The following is a 23,799-nucleotide window of genomic DNA, read 5'->3' on the forward strand; positions in this document are numbered from 1 at the left end:
TACCTACTCTTAACTAGGAGCATCCCCAACAAAACTGACCAGCAACCAGGTTAAAAATTGCAACACAGCCACAACCCAGAGCACTTGGCAGCACAAGTTGTTGCAGAGCAGGTAAGATTGTTAAAGGGCACTGCTTTCACACAGTTAAAATCCTCCTATCACTCTAAGTGGAGTACTACACATTTCAGTAACAGAAGACCTCAGAAAAGCAGGCCAGCTTCTTGGCAGGGGCTAGGAGGAAGGCACCACTGGGAACAGGTTACTTCATTGTCTCTTACAGGGTTTCTGTAGTGCCCCCTCTGCCTTGTTCTAGCCTTTCCCTTTCCCTCAGTGTGGAAGTGGTTGGGCCATGCATTGGTCCATCCCACTGAGCACTTCCATGGTACCTGTGGCCCACAGGATGAACAAGTTATTTCTGACCACAACTGGTGTAAATGATCATTTCAGAAGAGGATTGGTTGGACAGTGGAAGATTTTTTTATACCAAAGGACCCAGGAAAGTGGGAGCTACTGAATTGCAAACACAGCATGGAAGAGCTGAGACATTTCTGAGAATGTGGAATAAAAATTCTCAGAAATCAACCATTTCCCAGTATCCCAGACAAAACAGCATAACTTTTTGTCCTGTGTCATTAACCATTTTTAGGTTAATGAATTACAACCAATTGACACAGTGGAGTACACTCTGCTAAATACAGGCCTCTATCAAACATGAATCATTTTTCCTCAAGAAGTGTCACATTAGGGAACATGTTTCAGCCCGCAGCCTGGCAAGGCTGCATGAGGAAAGCCTTCACCATTGTGAGTGCAGAAGGACACCACCAATAAAATGTAGCCTGTCCTGACACCTGAGTGAAAACCAGCATAGCAGAGAGCCCACCAAGCACAAAACTAAGCCCTGCATACACCATATTTCTAATAGTCCTAACATTATGGGGGGACAAAAAATGCTGCATTTCAACTTACCCTCAGGAAGATTTGGCCACCCATACCTACTTTGAGTCAGGATATATGTATTGTACCAGAAGCACTACCAGCATTCAAATCCCAACCAAGACTGGTCTGTCCTCCAAAATGCGACCCGTTAGACACCGCAAGGATGTCAGCACTAAACTCCTAAGGCTGGCTCCTTGCTGTCATCTTCTTTGGTACATTAGCTAGCCCATGATACAGGTACAAATCTTGAGTTTATTTGGACGGTGCTTAAAACTGCCACTGTACTTCACAGATGACCTGATTGCAAGTCTACTAATTTAAAACAAACAGATTTCAAATATTTTAAACTTTTGATTTAGCAGGCACATTACTTTGCGTTTCAGAAGTTCACCATCTGCTGGGTTTACCTTTTAAGTCTCTCCACACTCCGGCTGCGCAGCCATCTGGGATGAGATAATTTGAACAGCAGACGGTTTCCTCCCATGTTACTAGAGAGGAAGAGCAGCCAAGCATGTATGAATAAAGTCTATTTCATTCTTTCAAACAAAGGTGGAGGAGGATGATTTGAAAGCTTTAAAAAAAAAAAAGGGGGGGGGGGGGGGAGGGGAAGAAAACTAAAAATGGCAACCCACTTTCCATCTTCAACTGCACCATGACTACCAAAGCTGAGTCACAGTTACTATTGATAAGCAGGAGGGAACAGAGCCTGACTTACAGATCCTCAGGTGAATCTGCAAGGCTGAGAGCTAGAAAGCTTTTCCATTTGCAAAGCAAAAAGGGAAGAAGTAGAATCAGGGCAAAACAAAAAAGTTAATCTATGTACATCTACGGAGTCATTTTCACGACTGAGGTTGCTAAGACCTTAGCAACTCTTGTCCATCTGCTGGTGCAAACACTGAGGTTAAGTGCACCTGCATGGACTCAGGAGAACCCACATCGTCTGCATTTTCTGTACGAAATATCTCATTAAGATACCAAATGCCAGCATCGTAAGTTAGACAGACACAGAAGGAACTTTAATTACACAGCACGTTTAAAACGTATCCTCTCGCTGTTCAGTGGCTTTGAAACAGTGAATTCCCTATGCTAATTTTCCTAGAATAGGTCACAGCCACCTCAAATCCTTTGCTATTCAAAATCTCAACAGGCATAGGAGGCACTGAGAAAGAGTCAAAAAAAAAAAAAACAAAACCAAATCCTCCAGCTTATTTCTATGCCTATCAAGAACTTTGCTTTGTTCAACACAGTAAAAACCTTCAGGAGTGATGGCAGAAGTGGCAACACTTAAAAAGGTTGCATTGTGACAATTCCCATGCAAGGTCCTCAAAAGGGAGCTGTGCAACCACTTAAAGAAGAGGTAATTCCGCTCTACAGAAATAACACTTACTGTGTCATTGTCAGCTCTTTCTAAAATCTTGACAAGCCCGTGCTTCAGGCACGATGCCTGTCTTGTCAGAGGGAAGCACCACAACAGACATCCTACACTTTGTCAAAAGAGTAATTCTCACCCCAAATCATCGTAAATTTGCATGACAACACAAAGGTGAATTTAGAAGCAGACAACAGAAGGCTCTGAGGCTTGCGTGCCTCCAACGGTGCATGGCTTCAGTCATTTTATAACACCAGCAACAAAAGTTTAGTAAATCAGCCACCAAGTGGAATTCTTTTTCCACCTGTTAAGGATCAGTTAACTCTAAAAAATTCTCACACACAAGAATGTTAAAAATACTCATTCTCCACATGAATTTTCACACTAATGGCCAGCCCTCTGAGGAAAGTCCTCATTGAAATCATTTCAAGTAGCAGTAAGTGGAAGGAAGAACAGATTACACACTCCATATACAGTGCTGGGGGACCACAGAACAGCCAGCCACAGAGCCCACACCCTGGCCTGCAGATCCACATCTGGCTCGTGCTGGTATTCTCCAGGAGCAGGGCTCAACTCCCAATCCGTGTTTTGTCATCCAGCCTTTCACTCCTCATAGGCAAGACCGTAAAACCTCCTTGCTGAAATCCTCTCAAAAGGCAAGTTTGAAAAGACAGGGGATTAGGAAGCAATCGATGAGAACTGTAGCAAAGCAACAATTTACTCAGCAGGGTTGTCTTGATAAAAATCTGCTCACTGACAATTTCTCTCTCACCTTTGTTATTAAAGTTCATCCGTTCCCCACTATCTCAGGCTCTCAGCACTGGCAGTCAGAGACCTGACCCAATCCAAAGTCCCCAGAGAGGGACACAATCCCAGTGCCAGGGCAGACTGACACTGCTGCTTGGGGGGAGCTCAAACCCACGTACCTTGCAGTGCTGCAAACACTCTCAGGGAGGAAGTGACAGAGGCAAGTTTCATCTGTTCCTTGACCTTCAACAAATTGAGGAAGTCTGTAAGAATCGTTCCTGGGGTGTTCTGAAATAAGACCTCCAAGGGAAAACAAGCTCACTTCAGGATTAAGTTAACAGAATTGCCTCAAAAGGAGCACACAGCTGCCTATTGACCAGACTTTAAGGAGCTATCAAAGTTTACCCCACCTGGCCTCTAGGCTGGCCACGATCACAAGGAAGAGAAAACAGCCATCTGGCCAGCTGTTTGATGTATGCAGAAACAACTGGACTGGATAAAGAACACAGTTCATTTTTGTAAGAAACAATATATTTTATTTTTCTGACACCACAGCCCTGGCGAGTGGTTTTGTACCAAATTTAATGGAGGTTACACAGAACGTTTTACGCTGGGGAGGAAAAAAAAAATAACCACAAAAAAAAATCCTGGATAACTTTTAGTGTCTGTTCCACTCCCACATTAATAAAATCACTTGGGGTTTCTAAGAAAAGGAGAATAGGAAACAGTGAGAGAGACTACTGTAGGATGTAACAGTGTCCAAGTCCAGCCCCTTCCTAAAAGTGGGAAGAGTCCCCACGTGAGGAGAGGCTCTCCTAGATTTACTCCCCAAAATAACACAATGTATTGCAGCTGCCATAGGAGGAGACAGAAGGGGACGGAGAGAGAGAGAAGCCTATTTAATAAAGAGTGGGAGGGAGAGACAGAAGGTGCTGGACAGCACGCCATAATTTGAAAAATATGTCCTTAACTTATTATTTATTTCTTTTAAAAGATTCCCCTCACTGAACTTAAGTTCCTTTTTGTGCTTTTCATTAATACTCTGCTCTGAGGTCGTAGTTTGGTTTTTCTATACATTGGAGTTGAAGGAAAATAGTCCGAAGTTCTGAAGATGGATTCTCCACCTAAAGTAAACAGCCTAGAATCCCATTCTCCTCTCACCCCAAAGACTAAAGTCTCTGCTAAAATCCCTTTTACAATATAGTACAGTACACAAAAAACCCCAAAAATAACCGAGAGTCCTGGGAGAAGCCAGTCCAAAGGACGTAAACATACAGAGAATGGTGCAACTTGTGACAAATGGCAATTCTCAAAATACAGCTACAGATTCTCAAAGCAGGTGCCGTCACGGGATACCCAAGTCCACAAAAATAATTTTTAAAAAATAAATCTTAAAAAAAAAAACAACCTGTTAAAATGAATATTTTTTTTTTTTCAGGTAATTCCATACATTCGAGATTTCCCAAAGCGTCCTCTGGTCTCTTTTCACCTATTGCATGGCCAAACTGTACTCCTGAAGCTCCCAAAAAAGCCCTCAGGACTTGGAATCTCATCTTGACAAGGATCACAACATCCAGTCTTATGGTAGCAGCTTAAAACATCATGTTCCCTGGGTTTCCAGGGCCTTGGCTAAATCCTCCCATGCCAACATCAGCAGCCATACCTCGGGGCCTCATCTGGGGGGGAATCATGATGTTTTGTTGGGGTCCCATCATGCCCTGCATTGACATCATCATCCCGGGTGACCCCACAGGGCCCGGGTGGCTGTACAGCCCGGCAGGGGCTCGGTCCTTGCCCGGGATCATGCCCACGGCGGCCACGGGGTTGCTCATGAGCGCGGGCTGGCCGGGCATGGCGGGCTGTGCTGGTGACATCATGCGGTGGTGCGGCCCCATCATGCCCTGCTGCAGGAAGGCCGGCGGCCTCATCGGGTTGTGACCGGGCATGGACGGAGCCGTGCCAAGAGGGATATCTGGAGTTCCCACCGGCCCGGGGCCCCCCATGCCGGGCAATGTTAGTCCCATCCTCGGGGTCTGCTCTCCTATCATCCCCTGCATGTGGGAGAAGCCAGGCCCGGGACCCTGCGGCTGCTTGCGGCCTGGCACCTCCCCACGAGGGAAATACTGTAGTGTCTGGCTAGGCTTCTCCGATGGGATAATCCTGGACAGGTCAAACTCAGGTATTCCCGTGGCTCCAGGACGGATCACCTCCTGCAGCTCTGGATCGGTGAAAACCGAAGGCATGTTGTTTCCAAGAACAGTGAAGGAGTCTGGACCGCCAGGGCCTCCAGTCTTGCAAAGTGCTGGATCTGTCGAACTTTGGGGCAGGTTGGTAGGACGCCCCAGAGGTCCTTCTCCGTGGAAGCCCATTCCCGCTGGGAAGTTGCCTTGTCCACCACTGGGCCCATTGTGTGGAAATGGCACCTGCTGTGGAGGGGACTGTACGGGAGGGAACCCCTGCGGGAAGCCCAGGCGTCCTTGAGGTACCATTGGAGACTCCTGGGAACCATGCCCCATCATTGGGTTGTGTGACATCAGGCCGGGTCCCACAGGGACCCCATGAGGAGGTATATTGGGTCCCATAGCATTTGGAGAGGGCATCTGGTTGTTATGGGAAAGAGGCTGGGTCATTCCCATTGGGCTAAGGGTTGGCATTGGACCCACTGGGTTTGGACCTGAAATTCGAGGATTCTGAGAATTAATGCCCATTCCTAGGGAAGAAATAAGGAATCACATTTAGACAACAGCAGTAATAATCAATAAAGCTATCAGAGAGCTTTCTGCAAGGTTACCAAGTCTGTACACACACACAAAAAAGCAGTGCTAGAAAAAAAAACCATCAGCAGTGGCTCTGAAAAGTGTTATTTTAACCAGAAATTTGATGTCACCTGAAGAGCAGGCTCCCTAAGCCTGTCACTGCCCTATGAAGCAGTGACTAAAGCCTGCTCCATAAGTAGGATCTCAGTCCAAACCACACTTTTACTATGTCTCTGGCAGTAACAAACATGTCTGTGACAGATTATCAGCATATGGACACTTGTCCACTGGGAAGTGACCGGAACTCCTTTCAATGCTCAGCAGTGATAAATCAGGTAACCCTTGCAAGACTAAGAGGCAGTGATCAATGAGGTTAATGAGTTACCATCATGAACTTATTCAATTAGCCAGCTTCCCCCAGATATATTCAGCCCCTCTGATCATTACTGTGTGAAACACACGGCAAAGCTACAGGTAAACTCATTAAGAATTCATTACCAATTGCCACTCTCATGGAACATCCACTCATCCCCTTTTTTAACTATTAATTCGATAGGGTGGAGGTACTACAGCCCACTTTTGCATTTTTGATGATTCAGTGTCAAAAAAAAACCCAAACAAACCCCCCTAAAAACAGTGAAGCTTCTATGGCACTGCCTTAAGGCAGGGGAGGTAAAGTTTCTTTTGGATAACACATAGTAGGTCTGACCCTAAATCCCATGAGCAGCCTTCAGTCACACAAATAATTCCAGTGTACCTGAAGGGAAATCTCTCCCAAGCACAAATGTTTTCCATGTTAAACACTTTCTGAAGAATTCATACTTTCTGGACAGAAAAGCAAAGTTGCAAGGAGAATTACCATCTCTACATTTCAGAGAATTGCAACTGCTTCCTCAAAAACAACCCATGGCTTCATATTCCAAGTTTTTTCCCATCTCACTGTCTTCACTGGATGAGGCTTCCATCAAATCACCCTCACTGTATTGCCAGATACCTTGTGCTTATGTTCCTTTGATTTTCTTACCTGGTACGCTGTTCATAGGTGGCAAGTTTGGGGAGCGTGCTGGAGGGGAGTCATCGTCCGAGCTGGCCACAGTTTTGATGGCATCATGATAGAGTGGTGTAGAGCTGGGCATGGCAAATTTGGACATCCTGGACATCATAATGGAGAGGGGATTCTGGGAGAGGGTTGGCTCTGGAGGCATTGTGTAAGGACTGCTAGAGGGGAGATTTCCAGGGAGAGTCACAGGAGCAGACTGGCTGACTGTGGAAGGAGGTGGACCCCCTTAGGGAAAAAAAAAAAGAAAAGAAAAAGAGAGAGCTTAATTTTTTTCTCCTTCTTACTGTTTTCCTTAAATCCAATTCTTTCCCCCTAGAAATCTCAAAAACTAGAAATCTTTTTTATTGCAAGACTCTACATGACTAGTGCAGTCAATGGCTATGAAAGGTAACCAGAAAAATAAGCCTATTGGTCAAGTTCGTTAACATCTGTTATCCTTCTGGATAACACTTCTAACTAGAACTATCTTGAGCCTCCAAAAATCCACATGAAGAATTACCAGTTTAGTCTGAAAATCTTACTATTCAATTTCCATACACTGAAGACAGACTTAGAGGTAGCCATAAAAATCAAAATCTATAATCAAAAAAGACACAGACGGCACAAGTAATGCTGTAGCAGTTTTTATGCTGAGACATGCGAGAACACTTCTGACAAGCTACATCAGGAGCTACTAGTAAAACTCCCTGTTTATATTTCATTTCATGTTTCATAAAGTGATATTAGCTGCTTATTCCAGTGAAAGAAGCATTCTCTGCACCTATTAGCTTAATGTCACCCTTTGCTCTCACAAAATTAGAGGTAACTTAACTGCACCTCCAATCTCCTTTGTTCTTCACTGATGAATTTTATGCCACCCAGACCAATGTGAAGGAAAGATGCTTAACCAAAGCTGTACTCTCACTGAAAATTCACTGCACGTTCCTCAGCCCCTCCCAACCAAAAGAGGAAAGGAGAATAGGGAATATAAAAATCCTGCAATGCTGAAAGATCCGTGCTTTGGAAGAGCCGCATGTAAAAGCATTCATTAAGCACTACATAAGGCACAGACTAAAGCACTGAGGTGCCTTCCTGAGCCACCGACCCCATAGGCACATCCCTGTCCCAGTCCCCGCTGTTACTCGCGGTAGCACTAGAGGGCAACGTGGGCAAAGGGCTCCTCTTTCCCAGCCAGGAGAATTTCCCGGGCAGAAAGGTCCCCCAGGGCTGTGGAAGCCTGGACTGAAGGGCGGGTGAGCTTTGGGAAGGTGAGGGCAGAGGTGTGCCAACACCCGAACCCCGAGGTCCCAGGCACAGCATGGCTCAGCACTCAACCAAATGTTATGTACAGTGGTGGTTAGATCACTCCAAAATGCTCAAAACCTGAACAACTGGATCACAACTTCCTGTCTGCAGTGTAAACCTAGAAAGGACCAACCATTCCTGACCCATGCCTAGATACAGGGCTGGTTAAGTGCTCGGCATGTCTTTGTAGGAACCTTTCATATCAAAGTGCTTTAAAAACATCAACGGGATCTTCTCCATTGAGCTACAGGGACCATGAGCTATGGAAGAACAGCCACAGACCCCTCCAAGGAGAGATTTCTCCCATCAGCCTTTCACATCCTTTCAGTGACCAGCCCTCAGCTCCGTACATGGGAGGCAGGGTGAAAACCCACCAATACAACAGGAGGAGGAAAAGCCCTCACCCTGCACTGGCACAGGCCACTTGAATGGGGAAAGGGCCATCCAGCTCCTCTCCTGCTGCGAGAGCACTCCTCCCTCCCCTTGCTGCACATCTTGGATGACCCGACACAAACCAAAGCGCCAAATCCGGCTAGCAGAGGCAGCACTCACCCGACTCCACGTTCCCCAGCATGGCTGGAGAAGACATGGTTAGAGACGCCTTATGATTCGGGGGAATCCCAGGGCTCTGCAAAGGAGGCTTTGGAGATGAAGTCCATCCAGGAGAAGGTGCGGGGAGAGACGGAGACTTGAGGTGGACAGGAGAAGCAGCAGCAGACCCCAAGACAGGCGGGGACTTAATGGAGGCAGCAGCAGCTGCGGCAGTGGGGCCCGCGAGCATTCCTGCCAGCTGGGAGGGCGTCTGAGGGGACTTGAGGTTCCCCGAGGGAGACCCCATCATGGGAGACTGGACCTGGCGCATCGTGGGGGACTTCAGGGGGTTGATTCCTGGCGAATGCACCTGACCAGCTGCAGAGATATCCAAGGGCTTGCGGCCGAGGCTGCGCTGCGCAGGGGGAGCAGTGTTGAGGCTATTCGGGTTACTGGTGGGATTGAGAGGTAGTGGCGGCATGTGGCTGAGCCGGTTGTTAGTCCTTTGGTCAGGCCCGATCTGTTCTCTGAGATTCCGGAGACCGACTCCTGGGCCCTGAGACATGGGAAGGAAAGGCCTGGGACCCATGCCATACTCCTGCTGCGGGTGCTCCCCGAACGGCAGTGGCACCATTTTCTGCTGAGAGGAGAGCATCTCCGAGACACCAGGGCGCAGCTTCATCATCTCTTCCGGCCCAACTCCTGCCTCCCTCAGCTTCTGAGGGACCAGGGGTGGGTTGGAGCCCATGCTGACATTCATGCCCATGTCCCCCTTCATGCTGCCAGGGCCCATCCCAAACTCCAGCTCCCTGCTAGAAGCCATTTGTGGGGGTATTCCTTTTGGGAAGTCCCCCCTAGAGGGGCTCATCGGTCCTTCTACCGGCATGCGAGGGAAGATGGGGTTGTTCCCAGGCTCCATGTGTCTCTGGGAGGGCATCATTCTGTTGATCTCCATGCCGGGCCTGATGCCTTCCATGTTCAGACCAGGAGGGAGGCCCATCTGTTTCTCAGCCAGCTGCTGCTGATAGAGCTCTTCGGGCAGGCCCTGCGGATTGGGGAACCGCTCCCCTCGGCCAGGGCCACTGAAGACACCCTGACCAGGAGGGAAGTTTCGGCCATCTGGGATTTTTGGCACATCATCTGGCCAACTAACTCCTGAAAGCCCAGGCCGTGAGGTGGGATTCGGGACATTGGGGCCTTCCATGTCAGGGTTCATCATACCTGCAAAACCAGGCAGGCGCATCTGACTCCCGGGCACATTGGGATGAGGGGCCATGCCCCTGGGGGGCAGAGAGTGTGACATGTTCATGCCTTCAGGGAAGGGCTCTGGACCCCCAGGTCCCCAACCCTCACCAGGGGTCATCTGGTAGGGAGGGGGAGGACCTCGGACCACCCCACGAGGCCCGTGCTGGTGGACCATCATGTCCTGCAGGGAACACTGCTGCACAACCACCTGCTCTTGCTTCCTTCTCTTCTCCTCATAAAACTCCTGCTGCAGCTTGAGCCAAGCCACCTGCTCAGGAGTCATATGGTCCAGGTGGTCTGGGCCTATGGCTCCTGACTGGGAGTTCATTGGTGGTGGCCCCATTTCATCTGGGGAAAAAGGCATGTCCCTGTGTCCTTGAGGGCCAAATGGAGCCCCTCCATCTGTCCGAGACCCCGACCCTTTACCTAAGCTTTGGGATTGAGCCATCATAGCCTGTATTGGCCCTTCAGGTTTCTTTTGGGGACCATCCAGCACCCCAGCATTTGGGGGCGGCCCCCCACTTTGCCCTCCCGCAAACTCCTTCTCATCAGGGAAGAGCATGCGCTGGATGTCTCTCAGGGTCTGCAACGAGCGCTCTCGGTGCTCCAGCTGCTCCTGTGACAGTCCATCAGGATTCTCACCCAAACTGGATGGGTCTCCACCAGACACCTGCTGGGGAGGACCTTTGGGGTCCGCAGCAGAGCTATTGCTACCTTGGGAAACCGGGCTAACTGCTCGATTATTGGGGGTTGAACTCTGCCCAAATCCTTCTGTCTGCAATGGGGTAGAGTTGGCAGGGCTGCCCACAGACATCACTTTGCTTTCCACGCTGGGACTGTCCTGATCTATGGGACACGGGGGGCCAGTGGGTTTGGATACTGGCGCTGACACAGGTGGAGTCGGCTGCATTTTGGCGTTCTGGGGAGGGTTCTGGTCCTGGGCAGCGGGGGGCTGGGGCTGCGGCAGGGGTTTGGGTTCAGTCCGAAGTGCAGTGATCTGGGGGTTCTGCAAGAAAAAGGCACACTCGGTCACTTGCTCTTCTTACAGCCATGTCACATAAGCAGCAGTGCAAACAAAATGCCCAATCGCAACCCCACCAGCCCAAACTTTGCAGGCAAGGGTAGCCTTCATGCAGCAATTACACAGCAGCCTCCTGGCAATGCAGAAACCTACTTTGCTCAAGGCATTACTTCAGGGACCCCTTTCTTCTGTGCTAGCTCTGCGTGAGCAATGAGTTGGAAATATACTACCCAAATATTGCGAGACTAAGTTATGTGCAGAAAGTTTGAACAACAACTGCCTGACTTCCTAAAACTTATTTCAGAGTGTAAATAACCATCCAACTCTCTGAGTCACACACAGGCACATTTACCATTTTCCCTTCCCACCCCCATGCAGGTATTCCCTACCAAAGGTACAGTGTTTCGTTCCGCCTTGCTGTTTGAGATGTTCTGGATATGAAAGGACACGATGGTTTCCACCTGTCCCTTCAGCACAGCTTCTGCAGCCCTGCAAAGACAGACAGGCAGATGCACATATCCAGTTGAAGCTAAAAATCAATTTTTCTTAACTGGCCTCCCTTCTATCTTTCAGCTGGAAGAAGGGAGAAAGACAACCACACATTTCACTCTAGATAAGTAGCAAAAGAAAATACTTACATCTACAAACTCATCAGCATTCAGGGTTCATGTCTCAGTTTAAGCCATCCTGGCTGCTATTCATTGCATGGATTGCAAAACAATATCTATCAGCATTTGCAAAAAAAAAAAAAAATATCCCCATACCTCAGAGAAGTAAAGTTACTTCTCAGAGGAAAAAAGGTAGGGATATTCTCCACTCCAGCCTCTTCAGCATCCCTAAAACAAGTAACTTTTTGCTACTTGATGCAGAAAGTGCCCTTGATAATCTCTTAAAAGAGGAGCACAAATACAATTCCTGCTCCCAGAAGACATTCAAGCATCTACCTACTTACTTGTTGGCCATCTCAGTAGAAAAGACGTAAACCACTTTGGATGGAGTCTTCTGCCCGCTTGCTGGCTCCAAAGTGGCAGTCAGACCATGGGAAGGTGTGGAAGACCTTGGGGCTGAAGCATTTGAAGGAGTCATGGAGTGTGGTGTGTGCTGAGACTCCTGGGACTTCACATGATCAGCAGAATTGCAGTCTGGAAAGCGACAAAGGGGAAAAGAAGGGAATCATTATCTTGGGAGCTCTTTGGAAATCATTTCAGACAACTGATCAGAGCTTTTCCTCCTCTGGAATTTCCTGCTTCTTCATCCAGTACCACTAAAGGCAATTCTTCTATTACACCACACATCTTTCCTCTAAAGCCATGGTGTCATTGAAGTAACACTGGGAGAAAGCTCATTTTGTCTCTTTCCATGGAAAATGGCAGTTCCCAGAGCTGATCTCTTTGAATTCTCTAATGACCACAAAGAAAAGCAGAAAATCTACACTTTAATGTAGGAACAAACATAAATGTCTGCCTCAAGAAAACACTCCTGCAAAATTTACTTTTTTTTTTTTGCTCAGCCACCTTAGCTAGGTGACCTAGAAAATGGACAACGAAGATGGACAACTGAACATGTAGTCTGGTTTTGCACTGCCTCACAGAGCCAGTGTTGGAGCTAGGAACAGAACACAGAAATCCCAGCTCTCTGGCCTGTGTTAGCAGTCAGGGTGCTACAGGTTATGTACCTGTGTTTACAAAACAGACTTGCATATTGTTTAAAACCCCAGTTACAACAGAACAGCTCCTGAAAGGCCAAAGGCCAGAAGGAGACCAACAGGTTGCATTTGCGCTTTTAAATCCTCTGGGGGAGTTCAAGAGTTACAAAGGAACTTTCCCGCCAGAGTCAGGTCTGGGCTCTAACCGAGCGTGAACAAGACATTTACCAATGCCAGCTATGACAACCTCTCCTCTTCGCCTGCTTTCAAGACCTTTAGACTTCATTGGCTGGAACTTACAGAAGCCCAGACAAACAAATGTTTCACTAATACTTGCATAGCAATTCTCCATCTCACAGAGGATTCAGACTGATTGTCTGCACTTGCACATGAATCCTAGCAAACATACCTTTGATTTCCGGGTCATCATTAGGAGTCCCAGCTTCCCTCTGTTCAAAGGAGTCTGCCGAAATGCTCCTCTCTCTCTTCCCCTTCCCCTTGGCACCATTTCCAGCCCCATTCTTCAGCCCCATACTCCCACCCGGGCCAGGGAGCACTTTGGGGGTGTGACCTCCACTTTTGGGGTCACAGGGGGAGGGCTGGGATTGGCTGGTGGAGCCCCCTTGTTTGCCTTGGTTGGAAAATTTGGAATCCAGCTGAGGGTTGCCAGACGGGGACATCACTGTAGGGGGACGGACCATCACCTCCTGCTTTGATTTGGGGCTACTGGGGAGAGAGAAAAAAAAAAAAGAAAGAAAAGGAAAAAGTGATAAATCACACCATTGATTAATTCAGCCCTGTAGGAACAGATTGGAGTGAAGCAGAAACAACCACTGTCACCTTTGCAAGCTAAGACAATTGCTGACAAATAAAAAATGCCTGCAAGCTTAGAGTCATGCAGGTGCTTTTTTGAACATGCCCTGAAAGGGTTATTATCCAAGATGGGATCTCATTGCTCAAGAAGGCACCAGGGCAAACCACAGACCTGCCAGATCCCAGAAACTGCTGTCACATGAGGACCCACCTCTGGTGCTTCTGTCAATAAAGACAACGGTTTCTATGTGCACAGAGAAGCACCTCACACCAAGACCAGCTCAGAGTAAACAAACAAGGCACAATAAAGTTCACCTCACCATTCTCCTGGACCCCACCATGCTGCAGCTCTGATCAGAGCAGACCCCCCCACACCCCCTCCCTTGTACCTCCCTATCCAGTTCTACAGGGAGCACAAGGAAAACCCAGCATTACTGCAGCATTCGTCATACATTGGGGCGAGCTGCCAGAGAAACACAAACCTCTGACCGTGAAAACAATTAAACCAGCTACAACCTGCCCCTGAATAAGGAAAGAGAAGGATACCATCTCCAAGAACACTCCTGCAAAATGGGGCAGTGAAGCTTCCTCAACTTGCCAAAGGAGACTCAAGAGTCTTTCATTCCTCTTCCATCCAGCAAATTGTATCCTAAAAATATTTTGCTCCTCTGGGTTCTACAGATATTAGGCACCCCTTCCCTCCTCACCCTCCACTTACTCCACTGTTATCGGATCTTCTGCATTGTGTTTTCCCATCATCACTATCACTTCCAAAAGGCAGTACTTGCTAGCATCCTCATTGTGGGACTCACACAAGCTGTTCCTTCCTTTGGACAGACATCTGACTCAGAAGCATTCCCTAAGAAATACTGTTAAGCTCTGGATGACCTCTAGGAGTAAATAATCCAACTCAAGAATGCTGTCAATCAGAACCATCCTAAGTCCCTGGACACTGCTTTGCTTCCATATTCTTCCCCTTCCAAATAAGGGGGGAAGAAATGCTGACCTGCTGCACTGGCAGGTGAGCGATGCAGAGGATCTCAGTGCTCAGCTGATCAGTTCTCCAGGCTGTTCAAGCCAATAATATGGAGAAAGCATTCTGTGTGAAAGTACAGACAGAGAGACCTTCTGCTGCCCAACTACCCCTCGGGAAACAGATAATTAGAAAAGGAGGAAGGGAAAAAAACCCAAGATAGAAACAGCATGTTTACTCTCCTACAGCCTATCCAGGCACCTGGAGAAAGGGAGGAAAGCACAAGGAATGGAGAATCCACACCTCATGGCTTTACAGCTTTCAGCTCATCCTGAGCCTTGCAAACATGGAGACCATCAGCATCGTGCAGCCACTGCTCAGGCACTTAGTGGGTCCAATGGGAGCACAGAGGGACCAGGAAGCCACATAGCCCCAGTCCTTGGGCTAATCCAGCAGCAGAGCAGGGATGGCAACATGCACCAACCAGAGCAGCTGACTGCAGACTCTTCTCCTTACCTCTGTGTGTTGCCTGACGGGGAGTTCCTCACTTTGGGGTTACTGGAATGCATTGACAGAAATCCTGAGCTCACAGTCTCACACACACGCAGATGGGCTCTTGTCAAGTTCCTCTGGGGAGCGTGCCGCCAGAGGCAGCGTTGAAGCACTTTCTGCCACCCGCTTCTCTCAGTGCTGGCTGCCTGCTTGCCTTTTTTCTCTTGGCTCCTCGCTGCTTTTGCACTGGGCACTTCCCTCCTGCAGCTCCAGCATTCTCTAGACGCGTGCCTCCTGCTGCCCAGGGGAAGTCTCGCATCTCCAGGGCACACTGCAAACCACCCCCCCAGGAGAGAACAGAAAACCAGTGAGGAACTTCCCAAGCAGATGTATCTGGTGTGAAGCAATGCATGGCAATTCTTCCCCCATTCCCAAGAAGACACAGGAGAAGAGTTTTCAGACAGATGTGTATTTCAGACCAGAGGCAGCCCTGGTTCAGTTTACAGGTAGTGAGGCCATCTTCCCTTTGTCCAAAGCAAATAATTCTGGAGTCAATAAAAGAGGGAAGCACCTTGTATCTGAACACTTCGGTTCTGCATCCGTGCTCAGCTTAAAGACACCTCACAGCAAGTGAGCAGGAAACCAAAATTACAAATCCCCAACATGACTTAGCTATCCAGAATTCCCCTGTGAATGGCTGTAATCTGATATTTCTTAAGAACATAAACTCTGCTTAAATCTTTTGTCTCTTTGGTCCAATATACCTAGACATATGTTCAATGATGTGTGCTAAGGGTTACACAAAGGGAGAAAAATAAAATAAAATGCCTTCCTGACCACCTGTAAGCTACCAGCTATGTGTGATTACTCTCAAAACACCAGGGGTTAGTCACTCGTCGTATCTATTAGAAAGGCCAAAAAAGCACTGGAGTAGTACCCATCCGTATTTGCTCAGCAACACTCCACAGATTATGAGGCTTTAAAAAAAAAAAGGGCACAAAAAAAGCAGCAGCTTTTTCAGCTTCTTTCTAAGAAACAATATGCATGACGCAGGCAATAAGGCACATAAAGCTGTTTCTGGAGGCGGAAACTATTGAACATTACTGTTTACCTGCTTTGGGCTAAATTATTTTGGAACAAATTTCTGTCTTGTTTATGTTTCAACAAAATCTCTCCTGTTCATCTCACCTACTCAGATGCAAATCTACTTAATTTAGAATCTAACCAAGATTTATTGTTAATGTATTAAGCATTTCTAGTTAAATATTATTCAAATGTAAATATTCCCAATATTCCTTCTCAGCACCAAAGAAGTAGTTTCTTCCTATGTATACCAAATGAAACAAATCTTACTAGGATGGGAGTGTCTTGAATTTTATGAAGAAACTACTGTTCAAACTGCATTTCAAAACAAAAAAATTGGCTTATGTGCTGATGACACCAGAGGATTAAAAGACATGGGCACTCTGACCACCTCTGGCCAAGGAGAGTTATCAGCAGCTCGTAGTATTGAGCACCATGGTTTTCCAGTTCCCCAAATATCTAGTTGTGAGGTTGTGCTGTTACGCATTTTAGTGACTTTGCACTGCTCTACTTTAACATGATAGTGATCCACACTGCAGTAGTTGTGTGAAGTTCTGCATCACCTCCAAAAATTCTCCTCTCTACCACACACCTCCTCCTTCATGAGCCAGAGAAGTCATCCTACTCCCTATTCTCACCTCCACTGTGCTGCACAACCCTATTAATGTGGGGAATGTTTCTGCAACAACTGTCTCATTTTAAAGGCTTCTTATCAGGCATAATCAGATGAACTCTAGTCTGAGCCACACACTCCAGGGGACCCACATGTCTCTCTGGGGCTATTAGCTGGTTATCCCACTGATTTTGGGAACAATGTTGGAGTTACCCTATCACTATTGTTACTACTATAATGTTGCAGTTAGAGCTGGTCCTATACATATACATTAAAGAGGAGAACCTCTTCACACATACCTAAATTGTATCATCTTTGCAGGTAAATTTGGCTCCTATGTCTGTTTTGTTCAACAAAACTGTAACACTATCAACAGCACCCAACTCTGCTTTCCAAGAGATTGATACATCTGTAAAAGTCAGCGGAACTCCAGGAAATTTCAGCATCCTCACTTAAGGTGAAGGTGTGACTGAATATACAGTGAATTCCAGGTTTAAAAAAAGAATGAAAAAAGGAGTAACAGCATAAAAGTGAGCAGAGCTTGATGCTTACAGCAGGACGTAGATGCCTGCATGATGAACTTAAGTATTCTAGTTGTTTCATCCTCTGCTTTTCCACTTGAATATTTATGCATTATGTTACCTTCTATTACAAGATGAGAATTGTCTCAGAGTCCCAATCTTGCACCAGTGCAATGAGAAAACATGAAGAGAAGAATCACAATCACACTGGCTACATGGTATTCCTGACATCACCAAACTTTCAAGTACTTCACCCAGGGGTGAGAGGGGAACCCTTCAATTTTAACCCTACTTTTTTATTATTCTATATACACACATCTTCCATATATTAGAACTGATGCACTCTGCAAGGGAACTGTGTTTTCCAATTTCAGTTTAAATTTATTCTTACCAGAGAGAGCTATAAAGGATACATCAATATATTCATTGGAGGAACAACAGCAACTCAACTTCCTCAGCTTCTTATTTCTGCACACGGGGAATGTACCATCTTTTATAATGTGAAATCGAATGTCTCATGATTTTTCTCAATGCACTTCTAACATATATATGCCTGGGAATCTAGGGTTCAATAATGGAAAAGCTCTAGAGAAATGTATTTTTGCAGCTGGAGTCTGCCTGCCATAGCAAAGCCTGTATCATTGCTTTAAAATTAGAGGTAGGAACTAATTTTAGGTAGTGACAGTGAATGGTCAAACCACTTCTCAAGACATTTTGGAAAGCTACATCCAAGGCTGTATTTTCAGGATAGCTTTAAGGTATGCCCGGCAAAGGTTGCAGAGAAAAGGGGTGGTTCAGCTGGCTACTCATTCTCACCATCTCTCCTCACACCAGGGAAAGATCTGAATGGGAACTAACCCAAGGAAAACAACAGAAATTTCTATTCAGCTGGATTTGCCCCCTGATCTGGTTGATCATGTAACCACATCACTGCCGCTGCAAACTAAAAAGAGGAGGTGAGAACAGGTGAAAATGTAGCCCCACCCCACTTAGTTGCAAGCCTTCAATTTCAATGGTTTAAAATTAATTCAAACTTTAACTGAAGAGACAAAAGAGATGGATCTGCATTGGTGGAGATATGATAGGTCCTTGCTTTTCTAGCAAGTAGCTTACCAAGACCCCTGGTGTCACGACACTGCAGTATTCATTGTGGAGGCCATGAGTTGCAAACCACTTGTCTCACAAAAAACAGTGACCTAGAAAAAGGAGACGAAAAGTTTCACCAACAAGAACTCACAGCCAAGCTGTGCACCTCTTCCTTCCATGCATTCAACCACAGAAGCAGAGAAATCAAAACTTGCTCTGAACCACCACCAAGGGAAGCTTCTGCTCAGCCTGGAAAGATTTATTAGCACCCGAGAAGCCACCATCAGAATGGAAGACACTGAATATCCATGCTGCCCATGGAGGGAAAATAGGGCAGATCTGCTTTATCACTCCCACGTTTAGCCAGCTGGATTCCCATGAGCTCATCTGTGCTTAGAGAAGCTGGCATGAAGCTCGGACATGTCACCTTCCCTTCTCTGCACCCATCTCTCTTCAAAGGCTCACCTTCCCCTCACAATGTGCCCAGCAACTCCTGCCAAACCCTTGTACTTCATGTATCCAACCTCCTCCACAGCCAGACAATGTATAAACAGAAACATGAAGTATCAAGTAAAGCCAGGCAATCACATCTAGGGGAAAACCAGGCAGGTTTTAGAAGGAGGAAGCACTGTCTACTGCTCTGGCAGCTCCTACTTCACATCGTTGCATACCCTACAGGAAGAAGGGAATCCAAAGCAAGTTTAAGTGCCTGAAAGTTCGGCAATACAAGGAAACGCAGGCTCTGAGGAATGGCTTACTGGTAAATTTGAGGTTAATAAAAATGAGCAGTGACCTGCCAGCTTCTCCCTCACCCGCTGTGAAAACTGTAGAGGCTGCAAGAACAGTATGAATCCAGACAACACTCACACTGTCAGGGCCAGCATGGTCTCTCAGAGCACTCTCAGCTATTTACACAGCATGGACAGCCTTGCAGCTAAAGTACAACTGCAAACTGAAATCACTACCAAAGTTTTTCTGTGTAATCCCAACGCATTCTGCTGACCAGATCTCCCAACAGAAACACAGAAGCTGGAGGCTCAATTAGTTACACATTGTGAAAGCCTGTGCATATTCTCTTCCCTCCAACATTCTCCAACTATTATCTACTGCAGCTTCACCTTAATAATGTAGCAATGTGCTGCCATGCAATCCACTTCACAAAACCAAACTACAAAGCTAGTCCCAAACAATGCAGCTACATTCTCCACCCAGTCCAGCCAAATCAAACAATGAAATCATCAACGTGATAGACCATCCTTATCTAGCCAAGTCACACCTGCAGACAGAAGCTGAAACAAACACCTATCGCAACAAGCTGCTTCATCCAGTAAAACTCACCACAGCAGTATAATCATCCCTGAATCCAATTACCCAGTTATATCTCCTCTCCCCTTTCCCCCACCCCACCCAATGAAACAATACAGGCTAAGCCATGCCAGTGCCAATACTGACACACCTCTACCAAAGCAGGGACAGAAATCACCTTTTCCCTTGAAGAGGAAAGCATGTGAATACCAGCACACATCAGGATGGAGAGAATCTATCACAAACATTGGTCAGAGCTCTATTCCTTGCAACATTCAATCCTAGCTTGGCAGAAAAGGGCAGCCTTGCAGACCATAGCTCAGGACTGCAAGAAGAGCACCATCCATCTTTTAGGCTACCCAGTTACTGCACTGTAACTCCATTCCCTAGTGTCCCACCTCTGCTGCTCACCTGCATGGTCTTAGCCCTGTCAGCACAAGACAGTTTGTTTCACAGTGAATTTAAGAGCAAAAGGCTGAGAGCATGCACACAAGCAGCTACCACAGAGTAATTAACAAGATGCAAAGGCACATCATAGTTTACCTTTCAGTTAAGTGTTTGAAGTATTTAAGTATATCTGTACTTCTACAAACCAGCCACTGTATTACTGTACTGCAAATAGAAGGTTAAAAAAAATTCAAACCAGCTAATTCCTACTTTATGGCCTTAAGCTGAAGAAGCTTGATGGTGACAAGTGGTCAATTACTTGGAGGTGTACAGCATTATGGCTATTCCAGCAGCAATAGCTGCAGGTTATCACTGATTCAGTTTAGTCTTTTCTCCCTCTTTGAGAAGGAGAATGTGGAGAGATGAAATAAAGGCATACCAAGTAGATAAAAGTACCAGACTTGTGGCCTGACTGTGACATGAAGCATTAAAGGCAAGAAACCTTTCTCTGCATACAAGAAAGAGCACGCTGCTATTTTCCCTGTGGCCTTTCTGAGACTGTCAGTCTGTGCTGGACTGAGGGTGGTGAGAGCTCAAAATCAGCATAGAAAAAGAAAAAAGGCTGGAGACCTGCTGCTGCAGAAAACAAATGATGACTTTGAATGCAAGCTGAGCCTGCACCCCGAATTGTATCTGTGACAGTGGAGTGGGTAAGGAAGAAGAGAGAATGGAGAAGAGACTGCTCAGGAAAGAACAGAAGCTTTAGGAGGAACCAAGAACAGCGGGAGGTATTTGAGCAACTGCTGATCCTGACAGCCACCAGGAAGCAAACTTCGGCAAGTGCATCCACCAGTGGATTCCCTGTGTGACCCGAGAGGTGGGGCAAGGCAATGAATCAGCCAACGCGCTCCTTCAGCACAATTTTACTGGGAAGGGCACCTCCAATTTCTCTGACCCTCATTCAACCACATGAGAGGAAGAACAGCTGCACTGGCAAAAGGTGACTACACTACACCCAAGAGCTGCCACTGGTTTTCATCACGTGCTGCACTTACCAGTTTTGTTGAGCATTTGATTATTTCACACACTTGCAGCTGAGCTGCACGTTACTTTTTAATAAGCCGCTGTTTAATAAAGTACTTGATTACACACCTCATTGATAAGGAGAGTGACTGGGAAACAAGGAGGACACAGGAAGTATTATTCAATGCTTTTATTGAGCTGTCAGACTTCCTTAAGATAATGTAAAAGCAAATAGATAAAATGACATGAGTATTCTACACCCCATACATCTCCCTATGACACTCGAGGATATAGGGACACAAGACACTTCAATTCCTTGAACCAGTCCAAATTTCTAGATAGGGCTCCCTATCAAGGGCTATTAAATACACCTTTAAAATCTTCCTCTACCTCCTAGCAAAGGCTGTCCTCCTCATCCTTTCCCAGGAATGGATAAAGCACATGCTTGTAACACAACTGGGATCAAACCCATCAGCATTCAAATAGGTCTGTCAAAAATGCAACCTTATCTTCTGCACACCAGCTCTGTGCTGGACCCAGGAAAGCAACTTCAACCAGCCTAAACACATCCAACTCTATCCCTTCCAGCATTTGTGACACAGCTGAAAACAACTCCAGATAAGACACGAATAATATTCAGGAGACAACTTTCCTCTTTCATCCCACCAGATGTCCATGTGCTCACTGGCACTGGCACAAAGGAGGCAGCACTGACTGGTGGCAAAGGCATGGATAGACTTGTGCTTGTTGAAATACATTTGTGCCCATCTTCTGCCAGGTACCTCTGCCCTTTTTCTTAAACAAAGGCAGAAAATACCTCAGGTACCTATGGATAGGTAACTTGGATACCTAAGGGTAGGCAGAGATAACTTGTTCATCTAAGCTGATTAGATAGCAAGTCACAGCCAGTCATCAGTTTTTAGAGGTTCCTAACTTATCCTGAAACAGTATGGACTTTGCTATGTTTATGTCTTGACAATAAAAAATTATACACAAAGTCCTCACAGTCTCCCAAAGATTTCCATCTTACCCACTTCAGAGAAATCACTGCTACTCCAAAGTCTGCACAGCATTACCTCTCGTTTCACAGTTTAATGCCAGAAATTACTCTCAATAAACAATAATTGAGAACTCGTAGCAAAATAGGTTTAGGTGGCATGAATGCGGGGGCTACACAATCTCCACCAAACAGCATTGCAACCTCCACAGGGAAAATACCTTCTCCTGTACATGTGGTGTGTAAGCACCTCACCGTTAAACTCTAAATGAGTAGGTTATTGCCCACAACTACCTCCAGCCCTGAAGCACAGAGAAAGGGGCTAAGCAAAGACAGACTCACTTAAAATTAGCACCTTGAAGACCTACAGACATAGACACAGAAAGGGCATGCAAGATTCTATGCCATTACATGGAGAGAAGTTCCTTTGAGTTGCTTCATTTAATGTAAGAATTTAGGACCACAGGATAAGCCTCCCAGAAACCATAAGAATATATTTAATCACATCCATGCAAATGCAGTACCTGTGGTCACACAACACAGCTCTGTTGAGCCTACCTGTGCCTGCCCATCCATCTCTCAAATAAGACAGTACAGACATCCTTCCTCTCATACTTCCCCCCAGCCCCTATCACCACACACGTGGACCTTTCCCCAAGAACAAATCTCTCCTGAAGTCCATTCAAAACAACAAAGGCCACAGAAAATCCAACCTTTTGCTCTGCATACTTAAAGTGTGCGGTGAAGACAATCACTAACAAAGCACAAAACAAACCCAAAGGCTCAGAGAATTAAGTGTTTTATGAGTTTCTCATGTCACTATCCTCTTTTCTGAGAAAATGGTATCTCTGGCAACTATTCTCTTCCTTCTGACAAGCACAGGGATAACCAACAGTAGCCATGATATAAAGGCTGTATAAGTAATCAGTCTTTTTAGGTACTTTAAAAAATCATCTAAAAGAGTCTTTTGTAACAGACACGCTGCCCGCTACTCTCCCAGGCACAACTTTTAGGAGTTGTATATAACACTAACACTTCTTGTCAAACAGACAACTACACGCCCGTTAAACTTCATTTTCAATGTATCTAACAACACTTCAGTGAATTATTAATCCAGCGGGGATGAATGGCTGTCCTAGCAGCTTCTGACTCTGTACAACTCCTTCCCCAAAGTAATGGAGGAGACAGACACTTATGGACACAGGTGATCAAATTCAAGGTGTACACAGACAAACACTGAGAGCTTTTCAATTTCCCATCTGCTATTATGTAAAAAACACTTGAACTACTTGGTTCACTTGGGACTGGAACAAGCTCTTGGCAGATTCTGACACAGTTCCAGAAATCAGTCTGGGGAAAAAGCCAAAAGAAAATTCTTTTAAAAACCCCTCAAAGCCTAAGCTACAACTATCTGCTTCTGTACAGGAACATTATGAACGCTTCCCCTCAGTGTTCCTGCCACTTCAGCTTCACCAGCAGTAGTGGCATTGGCAGGTGCGGGTCAGCCAGGCCGCTGCCGGGGCATCGGGGACACCGTCGCGCACCCTGTCCCGACATCGCACTGACCTCAGCTCAGCCCTGGCGCACTCCAGTGCAGCTGCCAACATCACTTCAGCTCCACCTCTGTTAGCAGTGCTGGGAGCAGTCTATGTACTTTACAAGTGGAGTTTGGAGCACCTTACGTGGAGCGTCACTTACCTGAGCAGCAGCCCGGCTGCCATGGAGTTCCAGCTATTGTTAACACCAATAAAGATCAAATGCTCAAGCAATAAGGGATTTTTCAAGAAGCATTTTAACAGTATTTCTCTAATATATGACAGGCTTCTGCAGCTTTCCATATCATGTTAGCAGTTAACAGCCTCAGCAGTCAGCATTGCACACAGGAGTCTAGTGGGTAATGATAGTTTTCCAT

The 23,799-nt window shown here is 46.3% G+C and overlaps 2 protein-coding genes across 5 annotated transcripts in view; both read right to left on the reverse strand.

The window, feature by feature from the left end:
- Nucleotides 1–3,571: 3,571 nt before the first annotated feature.
- BCL9 (BCL9 transcription coactivator) lies at nt 3,572–14,974 on the reverse strand. The gene is made up of 7 exons (XM_069025170.1): nt 14,897–14,974; nt 13,004–13,320; nt 11,902–12,091; nt 11,339–11,438; nt 8,705–10,934; nt 6,833–7,093; nt 3,572–5,762 (listed from the first exon to the last, which is right to left on the reverse strand). The coding sequence occupies exons 1-7, from the start codon at nt 14,947–14,949 to the stop codon at nt 4,645–4,647; spliced, it is 4,269 nt and encodes a 1,422-aa protein (XP_068881271.1). The 5' UTR covers nt 14,950–14,974; the 3' UTR covers nt 3,572–4,644.
- Nucleotides 14,975–14,999: 25 nt separating this feature from the next.
- LOC138115759 (uncharacterized) overlaps nt 15,000–23,799 on the reverse strand; it is a 46,323-nt gene continuing 37,523 nt past the window's right edge. For 3 of the 4 annotated variants that reach the window (XM_069025172.1, XM_069025174.1, XM_069025173.1), the window contains exons 2-3: nt 18,203–18,285; nt 15,000–15,203 (exon numbers count right to left, since the gene is read on the reverse strand). In XM_069025172.1, coding sequence (XP_068881273.1) covers nt 15,000–15,191 — 192 coding nt within the window. In that variant the 5' untranslated portion in view covers nt 15,192–15,203; nt 18,203–18,285. Of the gene's footprint in view, nt 15,204–18,202; nt 20,867–23,799 lie in introns of those variants that run through there. The other variant, XM_069025171.1, reaches the window with a different exon arrangement.

Source organism: Aphelocoma coerulescens, chromosome 1, assembly GCF_041296385.1.
Source record: "Aphelocoma coerulescens isolate FSJ_1873_10779 chromosome 1, UR_Acoe_1.0, whole genome shotgun sequence".
Taxonomy (NCBI): domain Eukaryota; kingdom Metazoa; phylum Chordata; class Aves; order Passeriformes; family Corvidae; genus Aphelocoma; species Aphelocoma coerulescens.

What these genes read in the sequence shown, in the direction of transcription:
- BCL9 (XM_069025170.1), bottom strand. Translation starts at nt 14,949, where the DNA reads ATGCATTCCAGTAACCCCAAAGTGAGGAACTCCCCGTCAGGCAACACA. An exon ending in CCGTCAGGCAACACACAGAG is followed by an intron (nt 13,321 to 14,896) that starts GTAAGGAGAAGA and finishes CTCTCTCCCCAG; the next exon opens with TAGCCCCAAATCAAAGCAGG. An exon ending in AACGAAACACTGTACCTTTG is followed by an intron (nt 10,935 to 11,338) that starts GTAGGGAATACC and finishes TTTTTCTTGCAG; the next exon opens with AACCCCCAGATCACTGCACT.